At 44.1% G+C, this 24,707-nt stretch overlaps 1 protein-coding gene across 1 annotated transcript in view; it reads left to right on the top strand.

Annotated features, from left to right (window-relative positions):
• Positions 1-23,478: 23,478 nt before the first annotated feature.
• Positions 23,479-24,707, top strand: part of NPHP1 (nephrocystin 1) — a 108,094-nt gene continuing 106,865 nt past the window's right edge. The window contains exons 1-2 of the mRNA XM_088477609.1: positions 23,479-23,564; positions 23,849-23,964. Of these exons, the coding sequence (XP_088333735.1) occupies positions 23,896-23,964 (69 nt within the window). The 5' untranslated portion in view covers positions 23,479-23,564; positions 23,849-23,895. The remainder of the gene's footprint in view (positions 23,565-23,848; positions 23,965-24,707) is intronic.

Genomic DNA, 24,707 nt, shown 5'->3' on the forward strand with positions numbered 1-24,707 from the left:
TTAAAAGTTTAAGGGACCTATTCATTAAACGATACATGGCTCAGTAACCATGCGGAAACACTAGTTTCTTCATATTTAAGTTACCGGGCCATTCATTATCAGGGGTCTGATAGGACCCCCTTGGTATTCAGCAAACTCTGAAAACTTAAAGATGGCGCTTGTTCTCGGAAGCAAACTCTAAAAACTTTTAGTTTTTCGGAGTTTGCTGAATATCATTTGGGACCCCTGATGATGAATAGCCTAAATATATGGAAACTAGCGTTTCCGCATGGTTACCGGGCCATTTATTGGTTGATGAATAGGCCCCAGTGTGAAGAAACATAGGTTACCCATCCATAATCTCTTGTCTCCCTGTTTTCTCTAAGTGTGCCCGGTAACTTACTCTCTGCTGTTTACCTTTCCCCCTGCAGGTGGAGAGGAACTATGTTTGTGCCCCCCACAAAATCCCTGAAGCTGCAAGAGAAGACAAAGTGCAGCTGAAAGACCCTCATCCTCCAGGTATTTTTGCATCTTAGAATGAAAAGATTGAGGAGTCGGTTTACCATAGTTGTGCATTAACTATCTGCATCATCACTTATCACAGCAATACGTATTGTAGTTACCCCACAAGTTACTATGCTGGGTTGTTGGGAGGTGTGTACATATGCTGGTCTTTACAGCTACAGATTAGGCAATGGAAGCAACTGACCCAGGAACAATAGGAACAAATAGGGGTTTACGCAGGTTTACACTTCCAAACTATATTCCATTGACTAACTGATGCAAAACATATACCAGACATAGTAGTAACTGAACTATTTCTATATTCTTTTCCACAGAGCCAGCCCATAAGGACCATAAGGACAAAGCACCCAGTTCCAGTAACACTGGTCCTAAGAGATGCTCTGAGTAAGTACTTTGTGCAGATATCACATGAACAATAAGTAACAATATGATTTATGGATAGAAATGTAAAATGATGAAAATTACTATCATTTATAGATAAGAATAGATTGTGATGAAGTGTTTTTTAGCTATTCCTATATAAATGTTAATCATAATATGTAGCTATGGGTACATTATTATATTATACTAACCTTAGCTATTGTTACATTCTCTTGGAGTCCTTTAAGTGCAAATGTGTCTGTTTTCTCTTTTTAGGGATTTGCCACCTAAATTGTCACCCGTGGTCCCTATGCCAAGAAAACACCTGGCAATACCTGAGGTTGTGGTCCTCATGCCAAAAAAACACCTGACAGTACCTGAGGCTGTGGTCCCTATGCCAAAAAACCACCTGGCAGTACTTGAGGCCGTGGTCCCTATGCCAAGAAAATACCTAGCAGTACCTGAGGCTGTGGACCCCATGCCAAGAAAACAACTGGCAGTACCTGAGGTAAGTGCTCTCAGTGTCATTGTGGTTACTTAACTTTACCTTTATGTCCTAGTATTTATATATCTTTGTCATACAATGTAATGCTTATTACACTGACATATACATCTTATATTACTCCACAAGTGTCACAATTTATAAACAATATGAGAAATGAAAAACAGGTTTCTTGTAATACAAATGATCTTGCAAAAATCTAGTCCATTATAACTGTAAATGAAATAAAAATAATTGGCAGTGAACAAGTCCATGGCCGCGATTCAATTGAAAGCGATAATGAATAGCCCCGGGAGGGAGCTCCCAGAGCTTTTCCATTCAGCCTGATGTTTGGCAAGACTAAAGGATTTCTTCTCTCACCCTCCTGGGGGTGCAAGGAGAAATCTGACAAAAGTGCGCTAGCAGCCTTGCGGCCGGCACTTCAGTCGGAGAATGGCCGTTCTCGCAACTAAACACCCATGTTAAGTGGCGAGAACCACCATTCTCCAACTTAACAGTGCGCTGAATTGAATCGTGGTTAATAAGATAAGCTAAATATATAAAACTAAGAAATGTGAACAAAGGCATGAAAAACCTCCAGGTAAAACTAGTAAAACTAATTTATTCCAATTATATATAATATACCTAGTCATCCATTGTAGTATTATATAATTAAATACTGAAATTCTATTAGAAATTCAACTGCCAATTAAAATATGTTAGACATATCTACTACAGGCTCAGTCATAAACGCTACACCTGTGGTATTACATGTCTGTGTGAGGACACGTAGGTTATCCATCCATAATCTACTGTCTCCCTGTTTTCTCTGAGTGTGCCAGTGCCTAGTAACTAACTGTCTGCTATCCACCCTTCCTCCTGCAGGTGAAGGCGCACCATCTGAGTCTGGCACACAAGATACCTGAGGGTGCCAGAAAAATCAATGTGCAGCTGCGACTCGTCCCCCAGGTATTCTTGTACCATATAATTAAAAGTTTAAGGGACCTATTCATTAAACGATAAATGGCTCAGTAACCATGCGGAAACACTAGTTTCTTCATATTTAAGTTACCGGGCCATTCATTATCAGGGGTCTGATAGGACCCCCTTGGTATTCAGCAAACTCTGAAAACTTAAAGATGGCGCTTGTTCTCGGAAGCAAACTCTAAAAACTTTTCGTTTTTCGGAGTTTGCTGAATATCAGGTGGTCCATTTGGGACCCCTGATGATGAATAGCCTAAATATATGGAAACTAGCGTTTCCGCATGGTTACCGGGCCATTTATTGGTTGATGAATAGGCCCCAGTGTGAAGAAACATAGGTTACCCATCCATAATCTCTTGTCTCCCTGTTTTCTCTAAGTGTGCCCGGTAACTTACTCTCTGCTGTTTACCTTTCCCCCTGCAGGTGGAGAGGAACTATGTTTGTGCCCCCCACAAAATCCCTGAAGCTGCAAGAGAAGACAAAGTGCAGCTGAAAGACCCTCATCCTCCAGGTATTTTTGCATCTTAGAATGAAAAGATTGAGGAGTCGGTTTACCATAGTTGTGCATTAACTATCTGCATCACCACTTATCACAGTAACACGTATTGTAGTTACCCCACAAGTTACCATGCTGGGTGGTTGGGAGATATGTACATATGCTGGTCTTTAGAGCTACAGATTAGGCAACGGAAGCAACTGACCCAGGAACAATAGGAACAAATAGGGGTTTACGCAGGTTTACACTTCCAAACTATATTCCATTGACTAACTGATGCAAAACATATACCAGACATAGTAGTAACTGAACTATTTCTATATTCTTTTCCACAGAGCCAGCCCATAAGGACCATAAGGACAAAGCACCCAGTTCCAGTAACACTGGTCCTAAGAGATGCTCTGAGTAAGTACTTTGTGCAGATATCACATGAACAATAAGTAACAATATGATTTATGGATAGAAATGTAAAATGATGAAAATTACTATCATTTATAGATAAGAATAGATTGTGATGAAGTGTTTTTTTTAGCTATTACTATATAAATGTTAATCATAATACACCATAATATGTACAGTAGCTAAGGGTACATTATTATATTGTACTAATCTTAGCTATTGTTACATTCTCATGGTGTCCTTTACGTGCAAATGTGTCTGTTTTCTCTTTTTAGGGCTTTGCTTCATAAACTGCCCCCTGTGGTCCCTATGCCAAGAAAACACCTGGCAGTACCTGAGGCCATGATCCCTATGCCAAAAAAACACCTGTCAATACCTGAGGTAAGTGCTTTCAGTGTCATTGTGGTTACTTGCCTTTTCCTTTATGTCCTAGTATTTATATATTTCTTTGTCATACAATGTAATGCTTATTATACTGACATTTACATCTTATATGTTGTAAATGAAATAAAAATAATTGGTAGTGAAGAAGTCCATGAGCGCGATTCAAATCAAAGTGATGATGAATAGCCCCGGGAGGGAGCTACCAGAGCTAATCAATTCAGCCTGATGTTCAGCCTGACTAAAGGATTTCTTCTCGCACCCTCCTGGGGGTGCTAGGAGAAACCCGACAAAAGTGCGCTAACAGCCTTGCGGCTGGCACTTTAGTCGGAGAATACCGGTTCTCGCGACTAAACACCCATGTTAAGTTGCAAGAACCGCCATTCTCCAACCATTCTCCGACTGAAAAAGCGCGCTGAATTGAATTGCGGCCAATAAGATAAGATAAATATAGAAATGTGAACAAAGGCATGAAAAACCTCCAGATAAAACTAATTTATTCCAATTATAGATAATATATCTAGTCATCCATTTTAGTATTATACAATTAAATACTGTAATTCCATTAGAAATTCAGCTGCCAATTAAAATATGTTAGAAATATATACTACAGGCTCAATCAGTCATAAAAGCTACACCTGTGGTATTACATGTCTGTGTGAGGACACATAGGTTACCCATCCATATGCTCCTTTCTCCTTGTTTTCTCTGAGTGTGCTGGTGCCCAGTAACTAACTCTCTGCTATCACCCTTCCTCCTGCAGGTGAAAGCGCACCATCTGAGTCTGGCCCACAAGATCCCTGAGGGTGCCAGAAAAATCAGTGTTCAGCTGAGACTCGTCCCCCAGGTATTCTTGTACCATGTAATTAAAGGGACCTATTCATCAAACGATATATAGCCTAAATATATGGAAACTAGCGTTTTCACATGGTTACCGGGCCATTTATCGGTTGATGAATAGACCCCAGTGTGAGGACACATAGGTTACCCATCCATAATATCTTGTCTCCCTGTTTTCTCTGAGTGTGCCGATGCCCAGTAACTTACTCTCTCTCTACTGTTTACCCTTCCTCCTGCAGGTGGAGAGGAACCGTGTTTGTGCCCCCCACAAAATCCCTGAGGCTGCAAGAGAAGACAAAGTGCAGCTGAAAGACCCTCATCCTCCAGGTATTTTTGTATCTTATAATGAAAAGATTGAGGAGTCGGTTTACCATAGTTGTGCATTAACTATCTGCATCACCACTTATCATAGCAATACATATTGTTGTTATCCCACAAGTTACCATGCTGGGTGGTTGGGAGGTGTGTACATATGCTGGTCTTTACAATTACAGATTAGGCAAAGGAAGCAACTGACCCAGGAACAATAGGAACAAATAGGGGTTTACACTTCCAAACTATAATCCATTGACTAACTGACACAAAACATATACCAGACATAGTAGTAACTGTACTATTTCTGTATTCTTTTCCATAGAGCCAGCCCATAAGGACCATAAGGACAAAGCACCCAGTCCCAGTAACACTGGCCCTATGAGACGCTCTGAGTAAGTACTTTGTGCAATATCACATGAACAATAAGTAACAATATGATTTATGGATAGAAATGTAAAATTATGAAAATTACTGTAATTTATAGATAAGAATAGAGGTTCTCACACTTACTTACAAAGCCCTCACCCATTCTTCTTCCATTTACATCTCTGATCTCATCTCCTTTCACTCTTCTGTCCACCGTCTTCGTTCACTTAATACACGCTGCCTTTCATGTCAATTGATTACTTCCTCCCACTCCCGCCTCCAGGATTTTACTCGCGCTGCACCCCACCTTTGGAACTCCCTCCCTATTCCCATCAAACTCTGCACCTCTCTACAATCTTTCAAACAAGCTCTTAAGACCCACTACTTCCTGAAAGCCTTCCAGCTCTCATCCTAACTTGCTGCTACATCTTCCTTCCTCCCCGCCTACCCCATCTGTGTCACTCCTGTTTGTCTGCCTCTCCCTTAAAGAATGTAAGCTCTTTTGAGCAGGGCCCTCTACCCTCTTGTGCTTCTCCCGACTGTAATTTAATTTATCTCTTACTCCCCACTGGGGCATCTAATACTCGGGTGCTTATGTGGGTGTAAATGTCGCTAATAAAGCAATGTTTATTATACATGTCCTTGTCCTGCTTTGTATTGTATTGTAGTGTAAGTTGCTGGTTACTTATTTGTTTATGTTCTTTGTAAGGCGCTGCAGAATACTTGTGGCGCCATATAAATAAATGATAATAATAATAATTGTGATGAAGTATTTTTTTAGCTATTACTATATAAATGTTAATCATAATACACCATAATATGTAGCTATGGGTACATTATTATATTGTACTAATCTTAGCTATTGCTAAATTCTCATGGAGTCCTTTGGGTGCAAATGTGTCTGTTTTCTCTTTTTAGGGCTTTCCTGCATAAACTGCCCCCTGTGGTCACTATGCCAAAAAAACACCTGGCAATACCTGAGGTAAGTGCTTTCAATGTCATTGTGGTTACTTACCTTTTCGTTTATGTCCTAGTATTTATATATTTCTTTGTCATACAATGTAATGCTTATTACACTGACATTTAGATCTTAAATTTTTAAATCAAAGTGATGATGAATAGCCCCGGGAGGGAGCAACCAGAGCTAATCAATTCAGCCTGATGTTTGGCCCGACTAAAGGATTTCTTCTCGCACCCTCCTGGGGGTGCTAGGAGTAACCCGACAAAAGTGCGCTAACATCCTCATGGCCAGCACTTAGTCGGAGAATTGCGGTTCTCACAACTAAACACCCATGTAAAGTCACGAGAACCATCATTCTCTGACTTAACAGTGCGCTGAATTGAATCATGGACAATAAGATAAGCTAAATATATAAAACTAAGAAATGAGAACAAAGGCTTGAAAAACCTCCAGATATAAGTAGTAAAACAAATATATTCCAATTATATATACTATATCTAGTCATACATTGTAGTATTATATAAATAAATACTGAAATTCTATTAGAAATTCAGCTGCCAATTACAATATGTTAAAAATATCTACTACAGGCTCAATCAGTCATAAAAGCTACACCTGTGGTATTACATGTCTGTGTGAGGACACGTAGGTTACCCGTCCATACTCTCCTGTCTCCCTGTTTCCTCTGAGTGTGCCAGTGCCCAGTAACTAACTCTCTGCTATCACCCTTCCTCCTGCAGGTGATGGCGCACCATCTGAGTCTGGCCCACAAGATACCTGAAGGCGCCAGAACAACCAATGTTCAGCTGAGACTCGTCCTCCAGGTATTTTTGTACCATGTAATTAAAAGTTTAAGGGGTCTGTTTATCATAAATGTGGACTAACAATCTGCATCACAGTTTATCACAGCAATGCAAATTGTAGTTACCCCGCAAGTTACCATGTTGGGACATGTGTACATATGCTGGTCTTTACAGCTAAGCAATATTCAAAAAAAAAAAAGAAAGACTGCCTTGGGGTATGCTGTAATGGAGGGGTGTATATTACTGGACTGGAATGCAGATTATTCAAAGGAAGCGACTGACCTGGGAACAATAGGAACAAATAGAGGTTTATACTTACAAACTATAATCCATTGAATAACTGATACACAACATATACCAGACACAATAGTAACTGTACTATTTCTGTATTATTTTCCATAGGGCCGGACTGGAAGGAGAACAAGCTCAGTTCCAGGGACATTGTTCTTATGAGATGCATGTACGTACTTTGGCCCTCATTCAGAGCCGTTCGCTATTTGCGGTCGTTCGTTTAAAAACAAGGGGTGGCTATTCAAATGATCCGTACGCACATTGCAGTCTGTTCACACCTCTAAGTCTGAACGAACGAGCAAAACATACGCTCGTTTATTTGTTAAAAACGCCCCCTGGCCGCTCGCACCATACGTCATGTCCGCTATTTATTAGATTAATCGAGTACATCGACCAGCGTATGAACTGCTCGCTATTCTTGTGGTTGGTGTTTGCTACCACAAATTTGCGAGCAGTTCTGGCTATAAAATAACCCAGTGACGTGGTCAATGACGCTGCTGTTTTAAATATACACACCCATAAAACGCCCGTTTTGACCTTTAAGCACGCCTGCGTTCGGATCTCCACTCCCCATTTTCAAACACCTTCCCCTGTTACCACCCACATACGCCTCATTCTGTCACTCAAAATAGCAGGCACTCGCTATATAGCGTACAAACGATTTTCGGCCGCACTGACTGGTTCGCGCATGCGTACTAAAAACCGTACGCATGCGCAGATGTGCAAACATCGCTCGGAACGAGCGTACTGCCGCTAACGAGCGGCTCTGAATGAAGGCCTTTGTGCTGATATCGCATGAACAATATGTAACAATGGGAATTATGGATAAAAATTGAACATAATAAAAATTGTGTTAGTTATAGATAAGAATAGATTATTATAAAATATTTGTAGCTAGTTCTATTTAAATGTTCATCATATACCATAACAGGGCCGTAACTAGGGTGTAACATGCCCTGAGGGTGGAACCGGCTGCCCAACACAATCTCTATATGCCACTGGGCGCCCTCTGCTATGTATTAGTAGCGGTGCACCTGGCTATGTTACTGTAGCTGCAGCCCTGCCTGTCACTCTGAGGTTGCTCCGCCTCCTGACCTGTCTGCAGGGACGGGAGAGATGTCATGACGTCTCTTCTCAGCTCCCACAGTTCCAAGATAAGCTGTTTGTTGGAAGTTGGAACTTGGGCGTGCAGAACACGGAGGCAGCGGCAGGCAGCGTGACAGGTCCAGCGCCAGTGTCCTACATAGAAGGGCCCAGTGTGAGTGTCACTTTGACACACTGGACTCCAGTGCAGTCACAGCAGGTAAATAGGTTACACATATCAAAGTGTCCTCATACTGACAGTTACACCATTTTACCTACTGTATAGCAAAGCTAATATAAAAAATGTAAAGTATATATGCAGCAGTTTCAGGCACTCATTGGAAACACATATATTCTACTATATTACTTTACACCATATTATTTTTCATCTACACAACAGATTTTCATGTCAGTAATGTAATGTAAGGACACTACTGCCAGCCTCTACTATTAGGAAATTGAAATTCTACAGAGAATAATATATTGTGTTTAATTGTGTTCATCAATCTATGGGCCTGATTCACTATGGATTGCAATACTGAGTACACACACAGTTCAACTGCGATAGCAATCTAATCCACTGCGATCGCACTGCAAACTCAGCACTACATAAAGACGCCCACTTTACCATATGCACATCCATAATACTCAGCACTACATAAAGACGCCCACTTTACCATACGCACATCCATAATACTCAGCACTACATAAAGACGCCCACTTTACCATACGCACATCCATAATACTCAGCACTACATAAAGACGCCCACTTTACCATACGCACATCCATAATACTCAGCACTACATAAAGATGCCCACTTTACCATACGCACATCCATAATACTCAGCAGAATAGCGAAACCATCGGTACAAATGAGAACCATCAGACCCATACACACACTTGCACAAGCCCTGACCTTACTCAGAAATTGCTACCAGCCACGCACGCTATCAGATCTCAGGCTGCGTATGGCTTCATAGTGACTAATTTGTGCACGCCCCTGAAACAGCGCGCGAACGCACTGGCACGCCAGCATTTCCCCGACCACCTCCACATCACCACCCACAAACGGCACTTCCTGCCAATCACTCTGATGGGTCTGCGTAGCGTCTGCGATCGCACTCCTGATTGCAGTGGACGGCATGCGCACTGCAATGCATATGCATTCATAGAACGCAACAATCGGACGATTGCATGCATATTATCAACTGCGATCCAAGCTGAATCAGGCCCTATGTACATACCTTCCAGCATTTAAACACACAAAATGGGGACAAACAACAGCCAAGAGCCCAGGACCAGACTGGTACAGTATCATTTGCCATGGTCCCTCCAGTGTTACAAACTAACAGTAATATCAAAATATGACATGGTGGTGGTGGTGGGGGGGGGGGGGGGTGCACTGATACTCCTTCTCACACAGGGCACCACAATGTCTAGTTACGGCTCTGCCATAATATCTAGTTATGGGTTCCAATCATATACTATTCTTTGCATCCCAGTAACTATCATAGAGCATAATACATTTTACTTAAATGTCATTGTAATATATTTGTTTTTCTGTATAATAATACAGAATAACTGAGTATAAAATGAGGAGGACAGTGGCCCTGATTCAGAGCCGCTCACAGAAAGCCGGCCTCCTGGCCGCTCGCTTAGCTGTGGGTGACCTTTTGCGAGCGGCCAGGTGATGTTCGCGATGGTCGCGACCATCAGACTTGCGACGAGACCCTTGTGGCAGGTTCTCGTCTGCCGCAAGCCCCAGTGAGCTTCCAGCTCTAATAGAGCCGGAAGCTCACTACTGACATCACTGGTGATGTCAGTAGGGCCGCCCTCAAACGTTCCTTCGGGAACGCCTCCGTTTGACCAGCCACCCCCCCTTCCCGCCTACAAAACGAGGCGAGCTGTCGATCAACATCGACAGCCGCCCCGTTTTGCTGTGAGCCCCGGAGTGAGTGAGCGGGTCTGAATCAGGCCCACTGTCCCAATTAAGTGATTCAGCCTCATTAAGTTGCATAATGTTCTCATGGAGTCATTTAGGTACTATGGTGTCTGTTTTCTCTTTTAGGGGTTTGCGGCATAAATTACCCCCCGTGATCTCTACGCCAAGGAAACATCGGTCAATACCGTAAGTGCTCTCACTCAGTGTTATTGTGTCTGCTTTCACTTTCCTTATGACTTTGCATTTATACAACCCGTATATGACCCGGCACTGTAAACCTAGGCCTCCCCCCTAGTGCCTAAACCTAGCCCTCCCCCCTAGTGGCTAACCCTAACCCTCCCCCTAGTGCCTAACCCTAACCCCCCCTTAGTGCCTAACCCTAACCCCTAACCCATCCCCTAACCCCGCTACTTACCAATGTAATTCTTATTACACTGACATTTGCATCTTATATTACTCCTCGTGTATCATAATTTATACACAATTTGGAGAAAGGAAAACTAAGTTTCTTATAATGGAAATGACCTGGCAGAAACATAGGCCCTCATTCAGACTCGATCGCAAGAAGCGATCGCTCACTCTGAATGAGTTCGGGCACTTCTTGTTTTGAAGTGCTGCCTCCAGGTCATAAGCTACGCTGTGGGTTACCACCCACAGCTTAGCTTGCGATCAGGGTGATGGTCGCGATGGTCATCACCATCGCGACCATCGGGGCTTACGACCAGACCCTAAGGTTGGGTCTGGGCACTTGTAAGCCCCATCAATGATGTCAGTGGGGCCGCCCCCAAAGGCAAGCATTCCGACTGGAACGCCTCCGTTTGGCCGGGCACGCCCCCGGCCCGCCCAGCATACGGGGCGAGCTGTCACTCAACATCGACAGCTCGCCCCGTCTGCTACGAGACCCCTAACGATGGAGCACCCATTGCTAGCTGGGTCTCGCGCATATGCATGACGGAGCCGGCTCCTTCGTGTGCATGCTCTGTGGGGACCATCGACCTGGTTGCGAGCGCATCGGCGCTTGCGACCGGGTCTGAATGAGACCCATAGTCCATTATAGTTGTAAATGAAATAAAAATAATTGTCGGTCTTACATTTATTGTGTCCAGCAGTGGACAGGTCCATTAGATAAACTAAATTTATAAAACTAAGAAATGTGAACACAAGCATGGAAAACCTCCAGATAAAACTGGAAAAACTGATATATTCCAATAATATATAATATATTATTATTATCCTTTATTTAATATATCTAGTCATTCATTATAATGTTTTAGAATGAAGCTATGCTTGTAGTAAAATATGCTCTATTTCTATTTAATTAATACTGCCCTTGAGCATATGAGAGTAGTTATCCTTACCCTCTTCGTGTCACACCCTTGTGCCACTATTTTAATCTGTTCCCTTTTGAATGTAAGCTCTCTCTAGCAGGGAACTCCTTCCTTTTGGGTATTATACTAAAAAGAGTCCATTCTGGTCAGTACTATGCAGGATCCCTTCATTTAAAAATTCTCAGTCACAGATATATTGCAGATCTTAATTTCTCCATAACTGTAACTATATATATGTATGGATCTTAGTATAGCAATAACAATTCTTCAGTACAAACAGGTATAGGTATATAATATGTAGATGAATGCACCATATCCACACTTAGCCGCTCCATGGGGATAGTGTCTATTAGGGATAGTGTCCCAAATACACAGGAGAACCTCCAGATGTAGTGATGAGCTCACTTATTCTCAATTTAGGAAAAAATATACTGGGTCCAAAACTCCAAATAAAATATCCCAAGGTGGAGATGATCTACATGTATAAATAATCAAATCTGGTGGCCAGTATACTAAGCAGACCCCAATCTGGTGGCCAGTATACTAAGTAGACCCCAATCTGGTGGCCAGTATACTAAGTAGACCCCAATCTGGTGACCAGTATACTAAGCAGACCCCAATCTGGTGGTTAGCATATAAATTAGATACTCAATTAGGTATGTGTTGTATAAAACAGTCCCATAATCTGATAGCTCATGTATAATAGATATCCAATTTAATAGTCTGTGCATTAAACAAACTTCAAAGTTGGGTTATTAATTTATCATCTACACTTTATTCAGGTTCATCAGTGGGGGGTTGGACGGGACAATAAGACAAGAGGCTGGGTAGATACCCTTTGATCCTGCATCTGTATATGCTATTGGTTATACCAACACTGTGCTGTATTTTTGCAATTCCTGTTAACGAATATTCCAGTGGCCCATTTCTTGCAATGGAGCTGTGTGCTACACATAGATACTCTATTGAAATCAATAGGAAATAAATTGACAGGAATGGCGCCTCATAGCATTTTTTTTATTATTTCTTGCGGATTACACATTAGGAAGAGTACTAATACATTACAAGAAGAAAAAAATCAATGTGACTACTAATTAAAAAGATTTTCCTGTAGATAAACATATTTAAAATGTATTTTCCTTAAAAATTAAGAAGATCCCATTGGATGACAAATTAAAAATATTTTCCTGTGGATTCCATGTACTGTATAACACAATCCCATTGGATTACAAATTAAAAGTTGGGATAAAAATTACTTTTTTTTTTTAACATGACTGAAACTATGATTGCTTACACTTTGTCATTATATACTTTTCATTAGATTTCTTTGGGGAATTGTATTCTGGGTACAATTTCCCTGTCATTGCTGTTATTTTTAGAGTACTCTCACCATTGTTAAAACATAAATGTTTAATTCTTCCTATGAATTGATGATCTGAAACTTTAATTGAATTCCCTTTAGATCAAGACTACAGCTCGTTGTAGCGCACGTTCTGTCATCCATCTGGAATGTGTCCATAGAAGGTGATGAACAGATCCGCTTGGGCCGAGGCCGTCACCTTGCTGCATTGTCCAATAACACCATCGGCCACTTCTCAAAATAACATCTTTTTACCAATTAAATAAACATCATTGGTAATTTTAGTGGTTTCAATTCATTACATTTCAGTATTGAATTTTATTTTATCCTTATTTTATTGTATTTCATTTGTAACATTATTATTAGATCTCATAAGGTTTATGTTAGGGCAGAGGCAGTAGAGAGATGATAAGATCATTAGAACTTGAGGTTTTCACCTTTTAGCAAGCTGCCTTTCCCTTACAGCAAGACGTGCTTAAGCCCTGGGGATAGTACGGTCTACATTTCCCACCCACAAACACACTAATATATAGTATAGTAGATTTTGGACTGTGGGAGGAGAATGCAGGCAACATCCTGGAGCACACATTGCCACTGCTCAGAATCCCAGGAAAACAGGAGTCAGGATCAGGGTTAGGTTTAGGGGTTAGGGTTATGCACTAAGGGGAGGGTAAGGCATAGGCTGCAGGTGATAGAGTTGGGGTTAGGCTGCAGGGGAGAGGGTTGGGGTTAGACTGCGGTGGGGAGGAGAGTTGGCATTCGACTTTGGGAGGGAGGAGTTAGGGTTAAGCTACATTAAAGGTGGGTTAGGGGTAGGATACTTATCTGCATGCATCAGGATTTCAGCAATGGGGTTCTGAATGTAGACATTACATGTGCTGGGATCGCGTATGCAACCTGTGGGAGGAAACAAGACACCTGGGGGAAAGCACACAAAGATGAGGAGAAAGATGTGGGAGAAAGTTGCAGCATTGATTTGGTAAGTGGAAACACAAGACACACACCATGCAGACCGTTCAACAGTAAATTTGACATTATTTTTGTAGCTATTAAATTTATCCTGCCATGTCACTGCCCCCACACTGTCAGGTACTGCCCACAGTGATCGTGACACAGCAACAGCCGGAAGGAGGAGCTGGGGTGCCGCCAGCTGGACACCGCAGTAGCCGCAGTTTGCTTCCAGTAGCTCCTGCTTTCATGAAGGTTAACGGTTGCCCAGTATCAGTGGGTGGGGTGGGGGGTGATGCCGGCTTCCCGATCACTGCTGGCCACAGTGATCAGGACACAACAGCAGCCGCAGCTACCAGGAGCCATGGCTGCTGCAACTTTTGAATTCATGGCTGCTTTGCAGCTGCGCCGGAATAGGTTCCTGTCTGTCAAGGGGCTACTGCCCAAAAATAAAAATAATTTTTACAGGGGCTGTCCTGTGTGGTGTATGCTGCCCTTCATCCAAATAATTTTTACAGGGGCTGTCCTGTGTGGTGCAAGCTGCCCTTCATCCAAATAATTTTTACAGGGGGTATCCTATGTGTTGTAAGCTGCTCTTCATCCAAATAATTTTGACAGGGGTTACTCACTCCATAAAAATAATGGAGGACAAAAAACTGGAGGATAAATAGGGAAAGATCAAGAACCACTTCCTCCTAGTGCTGAAGCTGCTGCCACTAGTCATGACATAGATGATGAAATGCCATCAATGTCGTCTGCCAAGGCCGATGCCCAATGTCGTAGTAGAGGGCATGTAAAATCCAAAAAGCCAAAGTTCAGTAAAATGACCTTAAAAAATAAATTTAAATCGACTGAGGAGAAACGTAAACTTGCCAATATGCCATTTACGACATGGAGTGGCAAGGAATGGCTAAGGCCCTGGTCTATGTTGAGGACTAGTGGTTCAGCTTCACATGATGATGGAAGCCCTCCTTCTTCCGCTAGAAAAATTAAAAGATTTAAGTTGGCAAAAGCACAGCAAAGAACTGTGCGTTGTAAGAAGATATCTCAAATCCCCAAGGAGAGTCCAAGTGTGGCGGCAGTTGCGATGCCTGACCTTCCCAACACTGGACGGTAAGAGGTGGCTCCTTCCACCATTTGCACGCCCACTGCAAGTGCTGGAAGGAGCACCCACAGTCCAGTTGCAGATATTCAAATTGAAGATGTCACTGTTGAAGTACAACAGGATGAGGATATTGGTGTAGCTGGCGCTGAGGAGGAAGTTGACGAGAAGGATTCTGATGGTGATGTAGTTTGTTTAAATCAGGCACCAAGGGAAAGAGTTGTTGTCCGTTGGATGAAAAAGCCCATCGTCATGTCTGGGTAGAAGACCAAAAATTCCACAACTTTGGTCTGGAAATATTTCTATCCAAATCTGGACAACAACTGTCTTGCCATATGTAGCATGTGTAAAGGTGTAATAAGTAGGGGTAAGGACATTAACCACCTAGGAACATCCTCCCTTATCCGTCACCTGCAGCGCATTCATAAAAAGTTACTGTCAAGTTCAGAAATTGTGGCTAAGACCGTAAGCAGTCCAGGGAACACCTAAATCCCTATGTCCTGTTGAATCCAAGCGCCTGCAAACCACACTGTCAACTCCCTCCTCTTCAATTTCCTCCTTAATCAGGATCGGAAGTAGTCCTGCAGGCCATGTCACTGGCATGACTGACTCCTCTCCTATCCGGGATTCCTCCGGAGGATTCTGCATTGCTACAGCTACTGCTGCCGCTGCTGCTGTTGTTGCTGGGAGTCATTCATCATCCCAGAGAGGAAGTTGGAACACCACTACTTATTTTACTAAGCAATTAACCCTCCAACAGTCCTTAGCGAGGAGGATGAAGTATGACAGGAGTCATCCTGTCGCAAAGTGGATAACTGAGGCCTTGACAGCTATGTTGGTGTTAGATGTGCGTCCGGTATTAGTGCAGTGGGATTTAGACAATTTATAGAGGTAGTGTGTCCCCGGTACCAAATCCCGCCTAGATTCCACTTCACTAGGCAGGCGATATAGAGAGGTCAGAAAAAGTGTCCTCAGTGTCCTAAAAAATGTAGTTGTACCCAATGTCCACTTAACCACGGACATGTGGACAAGTGGAACAGGGCAGACTAAGGACTATATGACTGTGACAGCCCACTGGGTAGATGTATTGCCTTACGCAGCAACAACAGCAGCGTCACCAGTAGCAGCATCTCAAAAACGCCAGCTCGTTCCAGTGCAGGCTACGCTGTGTATCACCGGTTTCAGTAAGAGGCACACTGCCGACAACCTCTTACAGAAACTGAGGGAAATCATTGCCCAATGTGTTACCCCACTTAAACTCTCCTGGGGATTTGTGATATCTGACAACGCCACCAATATTGTGTGGGCATTACATCTAGGCAAATTTCAGCATGTCCCATGTTTTGCTCACACAATAAATTTGGTGGTGCAGAATCTTTTGAAAAACAACAGGGGCGTGCAGAAGACACTTTGGGTGGCCCAGAAATTTCAGGCCACTTTTGCCATTCAGCGACTGCGTGCCAAAGACTGGAGTGCCAGCAAACAAGAGGTTGTAACACGGTGGAACTCAACCCTCTATATGCTTCAGAGGATGGAGGAGCAGCAAAAGGCCATTCAAGCCTATACATCCACCTATGACATAGGCAAAGGAGAGGGTATGCACCTGACTCAAGCGCAGTGGAGAATGAATTCCGTGTTGTGCAAGGTTCTCCAGCCCTTTAAACTTGCCACACGTGAAGTCAGTTCAGTCTTTGCCAGCTTGAGTCAGGTCATTCCCCTCATTAGGCTTTTTCAGAAGCAACTGGAGAAAGTGAAGGAGGAGCTAAGACAGAGCGATTGCGTTCGGTATGTGGGACTTGTGGATGGAGCCCTTCATTCGCTTTCCCAGGATTCGAGGGTGGTCAATCTGTTGAAATCAGACCACTACATTTTGGCCACCGTGCTCGATCCTAGGTTTAAAGCCTACGTGTTGTCTCTCTTTCTGGTGGACACAAGCCTGCAGAAATGCAAAGACCTGCTGGTGAAAACACTGTCAGCTCAAGCGGAACGTGACACGGCAACAGCTCCTTCTTCATTTTCTCCCACAACTGAGGCTGCCAGGAAACAACATAGATATCCTAACCAACCCGCTGGTGGTGATGCAGGGCAGGCAGGACCAAGTTTGAACATCTGGTCCGGACTGAAGGACCTGCCAACAATTTCTGACATGTCTACTGTCACTGCATATGATACTGTCACTATTGACAGAATGGTGGAGGATTACATCTGTAACAACATCCAAGTAGGCATATCAGACAGTCCGTACCTGTACTGGCAGGAAAAAGAGGCAATTTGGAGGCCCCTGTACAAACTGGCTCTATTTTACCTAAGTTGCCCCTTCTTCAGTGTGTACTCCGAAAGAGTTTGTAGTGCAGCCGGGAACCTTATCAGCGAAAGACGTAGGAGGTTGCTTCCACAAAATGTGGAGAAGATGATGTTCATCAAAATGAATTATCATTTCTTCCTGGAAGACCAGCCTCCAGAACGTACAGAGAGACCTGTGGTGGTGGATTCCAGCAGGGACGAATTAATGCTCTGTGAGGATGAGGATTTACACAACACTGAAGAGGGTGAGGAATCGGTGGATGAGGATGAGGATCACATCTTGCCTCTGTAGAGCCAGTTTGTGCAGTGACAGATTAATTTGCAGCTTGTTTTGTGGGGGCCCAAACGAACCAATCATTTCAGCCACAGTCGTGTGGGAGACCCTGGTGCTGAAATGATTGGTTTGTTAAAGTGTGCATGTCCTGTTTATACAACATAAGGGTGGGTGGGAGGGCCCAAGGACAATTCCATCTTGCACCTCTTTTTTTTCTTTGCAGTATGTACTCTTTGAGGCCTAGTTTTTCAAACTGCCTTTCTGTCTGCCACTGCAGTGCCACTCATAGATGGGCCACGTGTTTGTGCTGCCCACTTGTGGCGCTTAGCATAGTCATCCAGCTACCTCGGTACAACCTTGTGGTCTAAAAACAATATTGTGAGGTGTGAGGTGTTCAGAATAGACTGGAAATGAATGGAAATTAATGTTATTGAGGTTAATAATAGCGTAGGAACAATAAACCCCGCAAATTCTATGATTTTAGCTGCTTTTATGCTTTTTTTCCAAAAAAATACAGATCCAAAAACAAAACCCGGAAGGGTGGTATTGACAAAACCAATCCAGATCCAAAACACGAAGAAAGATCTAGATCCAAAACCAAAACACAAAAAGTGGCCGGTGCACACCCCTACTTACAACATTATAATTGTACAGTCGTTCCTTTTCCCCTGAAGTGCCTACACTGAACAATATATCATTCAGTGTAGGCACCCTTCCTCATCCCTGAACATGGTCAATATGTTGTTATCTGCATATTGACCATCATGTTCAGGCGATGATTGGTGCAGAAAACAGCCTGCAGGAGCGTGCATTGCTGGTCGTTTTCGACATTTTCATGCCCGATTCATGCACGATTAATGAGCGATTGAACGATAACGCGACTTTAAACAATGGAAAACAGACAAAAACAATTGTTCAAATTGGTTAAATTCGTTAGATTTAACCAATTTGTCTGAACAACCATTTTGTCTGTTTTCTAGTGTTTGTGAGCAAATGGCCGATTGTGATTTTCTCCCATACATTACCAGATTTTCATTCCAACCAGCCAGATTGGACAGATATCTGACAGATAATTATATAGTGTATGCCCAGTATAAGTAATGTGAATTGATGACCTGACATAACATAGCTGAGATACTAATGATTAAAGCAGGGGCGTATTAAGAGAGAAGGGGCCTCCTCCTATCTCCCCGGCTACCGTCAGTGAACTGACAGCAGTGATAGACTCTGGGCACTACAGTGTGCTCGGAGTCCACTGCGCATGCACAGATCACCGGAAAAATGGCTGCGGTGGTGATTTTCCAGGTGTTTTCTGTAGCGCTACTCCGTGGGACATCAGAAAGGTAAGGAAAAAAATAGTATGGGTGCAGGGTGTACGGTGCTTGTCCTCCCTGGACCTAGGGGCCCGTGTGCACTGCACACCATGTACCCATTATAATACACCCATGGATTAAAGCTCTATCAGCTGTAGAGCTAAGTACACAATCAGCCAATCAGAAGTGACCAGCTGGTGCTGCTGGTTGTCACCATCATTGTGTATGGTTGCACCAGCACTCCAGCCACTGCAAGAGATACATCTCTAGGCCGGTGTATCTGCCTTCAGGTCTGCATCAGTCATAATTATGAGAACATGCCCCCTTTCCTTCCCTTCCTCATGCCACTACTCCAGGGCCTAATAAATCATAAGCGTAAGAGGTGCCAAACTGTGAATACGGACATACTGTATATGCTCTGTTTATGGTATGTAGATGCAGTATGAAAATGTGTATCTGACTCAGAACAATAGATGTACGTCCAACACTACATGAGCCTCACTCTGTATATGTTTCCACAGATGCATACCTCCCAACATGACCCTCTCCTGGGGGGACACAGGGGGTCATTCAGACCCGGTCGTTAGCGCGATGCGCTCGGACCGGGTCGATGGCCCCCCACAGAGCATGCGCACGACGGCGCCGGCACCATCGTGCGCATGTGTGAGACCTGCTACGACCGACAGCGCCGGTCGTAGCGGTTCTCGATCCAAAAGGGGCGAGCTGTCGATGTTGATTGACAGCTCGCCCCGTTTGGAAGGCGGGCTGGGGGGGGTGGCAGCCCAAACGGAGGCATTCCCATGGGAACTCCTACCGTTTGGGGCGGCCCCACTGACATCACTAGTGATGTCAGTGGAGAGCTTCTGGCTCTGACAGAGCCAGAAGCTCTCCAGGGCTTACGACAAGGGAGACCCTACCCTAGGGTCTCGTCGTAAGCCCCGATGGTCGCGATGGGCTCTGACCATCGCGACCATCACCGGAGCGGTCGTTAGAGCTGTGGGTGTTAACCCACAGCCTAACGACCGCAACAGAGGCGGGCGTTCAGGATGCAAGTGGCCGCCCAGTTTCTGAGCGACCGCTTGCATCCTCCGACCGGCTCTGAATGAGGCCCACAATGCTCTGGTCCTGGACTTCCCTGGTAAGAGGTGGGGCTGCAGCACAGTTCAAAATTCAAATAGGGGAGCCACATCAACTGTCCTTTCACACGCTGCCAAACACCACTGGCTGGGACTCACTGGCAGTTGGTGTGACTCCCCTATTTGAATTTTGGACTGTACTGCAGTTCACCTCTGGAGCCTCCACCAATCATAAATCACCAGGGAAGTCCAGGACTAGAGCACTGTGTCTCTCCTGGAGAGCGTCATGTTGGGAGGTGTGTATATGTGGTTAACTTTTTATTAATATGTAGGGGACACAGTGTCACTAAATTGTATTATACAAAGTATTGCACTAGGAGACACATTTTGTTAATATGCGTGTATGTTTCTGGGCAAAGATGTTATTGTCTGGGACCTGGTGCTTGCAACATGGAAAATTGTAACAAAGTTAAAATAGAAGCACAGAACTTAAATAAATTGTTTAATCAACAAGACCTTTCTCAGAGGAGCAGCACACCTTTATCAAGGTAACTACAGTTAGCCGCACACAATATTCATCAACCTCACTCATTCGAAAAGTGGTGGCAAGCTGTTGCCTAGCAACTAGATTTGCACTGAACCAAAGCAATTGATTATTAATCAGTGTTTATCTTTCCAGTGCTAGTTAAGCTAGGCATACACGGCCAGATAAAATGTCTGTCAGACTGACAGACATTTTATCTGGCAGCCTGTCAGCCACAGATGTCCGCGGCATACACTGTGAGATTGCTCTCACAGTGTATTAGCCGAAATCTGCGCTCCGCCCTTGGGGGAGGAGACATCTCCCTGTTCCTTCCATGGGGAGGAACACAGGAAATGTATGTCTGTCGACCGCAGCTGGGCATACATTGCCCGATGCGGCCGACAGTTTACCGGTAAATATCGCATCGGACGGGCATGCTGGACAATCCGGCATGCCCGACCAAGCAATATTTAACCCTCAGACGCCCCCCCACACGCTACAATTATCGGGGCGATCTGCGGATATAGGGCGGATCGCTCCGATAATTGTAGCATGTATGGCCAGCTTTAGAAAGTGAAGTATCTAATTGGTTGATATTCTTTACTGCAAATAGCGAACCTGAATGCAGTTCTAGTAAATGCGCTCTATAATGTGCATTACTCCTAATGCATAGCTTTCACAATTGTGCAACTAAATTGTGGAAGTTGTAGTTAATACCCCTTTTACACCGGAGCTAAAACCCGGGTTATTGCAGGGTTAACCCGGGCAGCTCCCTGGTGTAAAAGGGGAGAGGGTTGGATCGCCGGGTCAAGTGACCTGGCAATCCAACCCAGGTAAATAGCAGGGTTTAACATGGGCGTAGCCCGTGAAACCCTGCTGTGAGAACAGCGCACTCCGGGTCACGATGACCTGGAGTGCGCTGCTAGCCGGCCAATTGGTCCGGCTTCAGTGGCGCTTGGAGATGACGTCATCTCCAAGCGTCCACTTTCACGTCGGGAAAGCCGGGTCTATGCAGATCCGACTCCGGCGTGAGCGGCGCCGACTTGGGAATATCCTGAGTCAGCGCCGGCTAAATTCCGGGTCTGATCTGGATAGGAACTCTGGCCATGATTCAGAGCCAGTCGCTCTGACAGTGCGCTTGCTCTGAATCAGGGCCGGTCTTTTTTTTTTTTAGAACGGCCTCCTGGCCGCTCGCATAGCTGTGGGTGACCACCCACAGCTATAGCGAGCGGCCAGGAAGATGGTCGCGATGGTCAAGACCATCGTGACCATCAGGCTTGCGACGAGACCCTTGTGGTAGGGTCTCGTTGCCGCAAGCCCCAGAGAGCTTTCGGCTCAAACAGAGCCGAAAGCTCTCCCACTGACATCACTTGTGATGTCAGTGGGGCCGCCCCCAGACGGTAGGCGTTCTCATGGGAACGCCTCCATCTGGGCAGCCACGCCCCCAGCCCGCCCAACTAAGGGGGCGTGCTGTCACTAAACATCGACAGCACTTCCCCTTTGGTACGAGACCCGGAGCGACGGATTGCCCGTCGCTATCCAGGTCTCGCTCATGCGCACGACGGAGCCGGCTCGGTCGCACGCATGCACTCTGGGCCACCATCGACCCGTTTGCGAGTGCTCAGCGCTTGCGACCGGGTCTGAATCAGGCCCTCTGTTCCAACTCCGGGTCAGACCCGGAATTTTGGTGGAAAAGGGGTATATGTGTCATTATCATTCTGTGATATCTTTGCAAACTGCTATTCCAGCACTAGAACTCAATTTTAACGATACAAAGCCTATAAAACTGCTACTGGAAATCCTAGAAGCTCGGGAGTCACAATAGTAAACCAAAACACATTTCTTGTTAAAATATTAGCTTTATCCATAACTGTTTAGATTTAAGTGGGACAGTCCCGATCTGAAGGCTCTGTCCCACCATCCAAATCATGGCGGCATTATTCTATTGGCCGATAGTATATGAGGTACTTCCTATTCACCACTGCATCTGTCATTAATTTGATGGCAGTGAATGGCTGGTTATAGGGGAATAAGGGGCAGTACACTACACCCCATCATGATGCAGAGTCCCAATTCACTGAGCTGATATTTTGTAAGGTACACTTTATTAGCGATATTATGGTAGTTATTATTTATACAGAGGTTGGTTAAAACATGGACTCCATCCAATTATTCCAAGAAGAATTTGGTTATATTAAGTGATGGGAAATGTGCACTAGTGACCAAATCCCCCACCTCTCACTTATCCCCTTCAGAAAGCCTCTGGCAACAATCTGTTTAAGGACATTGGCCACAATTGGACATCCCCGATTGGGCCCAAATTACCAATGTTTTGGGTACTATGCATGCACTGGTGCCCCAAAGCGCATATGCTATGATGTTACTGCGACTCGGTTGCCATTGTGTTATCGGCGTGCCGGCGCCAGTGTCTACCGATGCAGATTTCTTGACCCCGGCAGTGGAGTTCCGGCGGATTGTCACGATGGTGATCCAATCCTGCATCTTTGGACGCAGCACTCGGATCAGCTATGCTGGCATGAGGAGTCTTTTACCTTGCGATACCTCCTGAGGCATTTGCATATTTTTGCTATGCAAAATAGTGCCCAACAATGGATCAGGCCCATTAAAAATGAGACGAGGTGCTTGAGGAGGAGAAGAAATGGAAAGTTCATCCTCCATGTCAAGTATTACCTGTAGCATCTGCGCCTCTAATAAAGATAATTGGGAGTTTATGTTTCAACAAGTGGTGCCCATAAAATTACTGATATTATTTAACAATTTATTGTTCACTCTGTAACATATGTTTATACTATTTTCATTGTGAATACACTTTGTGCAATATGTTTTATAAAGATCATTTTTTTCCTGGGTCTTAAGCTCTCCTGTCATTTGCTAGTTACTACTCTGAATTTGCTTCGTGCCGAAAACGTCTCTTTACAGCCACCTAGTGCTGTTACACGGGATTACTTTCAGACCATTGATCATAGGGATTTCCATTTTCTATGCCACTAGCAATATGGCCGCTACTGTTTCCACGGCAACATAGAAGCTACACCACCGGCGCGTTGTGATGATGTAATATCGCCACTTTGAAACTTGGAAATCGTCTATGAAACCAGCAGGACACAGGTTATCACCCACTAATAGCTTAATTTCATACATAGTCATCGTTTAATTATAGTATAGTTTCTCTCTCATAAGAAACCATTCTATTTATAGCAGGAACCAGCTATAGCTTTCATATGCCTGATTTATATGCCTCCTACGCTCTCTTTATTGTCTTTGCAGAATAGATAGGCAGAATCTATGAAATGCATGTGTTTTGTTTTTGTTGTTGCTGCAGCCAATAACTATTGTCATTATTTTGTGTTGGACTCTCTGTGATTGTGTTTTTCTTGTTAATCTTTTGCCAGGTGAATGATCATCACTTTCTTGTATCCTGGACACACAGGACTGTGAGATGTCTGTGAGAAAGACTAGAGGTCCCTTGCAAAATGCAGTGAGAGTGACAGACGACCTGAAAAGACAGGTAGATGTCACTTTCCAAGGTTTGAAAATATTTGTGGGACATTTATGTATAGGAAAAGGTGCTGGAGCAATGAGTGCTTTCATATAGAGATATTGTATATTTTATATAGTGTGAATTATTTTCTATAGCACATTGCTGTTGGACAGTGACTTGTATGTGCCTGGCTCTCTGGAATGACACACATGGAGAGGATCCCACTCATGAAAGCCTATAATCCAGTGGTTCTCAAACTCGGTCCTCAGGACCCCACACAGTTCATGTTTTCCAGGTAAACTCAGGATTCATTACTCACTGACACATTTGAAAATATCCCCAGGTGGAGCTAATTATTTCACTTGTGATTCTTTGAGGAGACCTGGAAAACATGCACTGTTTGGAGTCCTGAGATCAGAGTTTGAGAACCTGTGCTATAATCGATTAGAACGTTACCCCATTTCTTTTAAGTACATATTTTCAGACAATTTAACATATTACATAATCTACAGAAAGGACTCAAGATCCACATGGTGCACTTGGAAATATGAAATGTGCTATTACGTTCACAAGAGCAGAACTATAAGTAGAGCAGTGGTAAGCACACTCATACTTTCAAGGTCAAGGTCTCAGCGAGCCTCAGCTCAGAGCACATGAAGTGGCCCTTATTCCTAAACAGTAGGGTAGCCGGGATGCCAATGGGCGAAATACCGGCGCTGAAATCCCGACAGCAAGTAAGTATCGGGCGTTAGGGGGACGGTTAGGGTGTG

The sequence above is a fragment of the Taudactylus pleione genome, unplaced genomic scaffold (genome assembly GCF_031769625.1).
Source record: "Taudactylus pleione unplaced genomic scaffold, aTauple2 ptg000201l, whole genome shotgun sequence".
Classification (NCBI taxonomy): domain Eukaryota; kingdom Metazoa; phylum Chordata; class Amphibia; order Anura; family Myobatrachidae; genus Taudactylus; species Taudactylus pleione.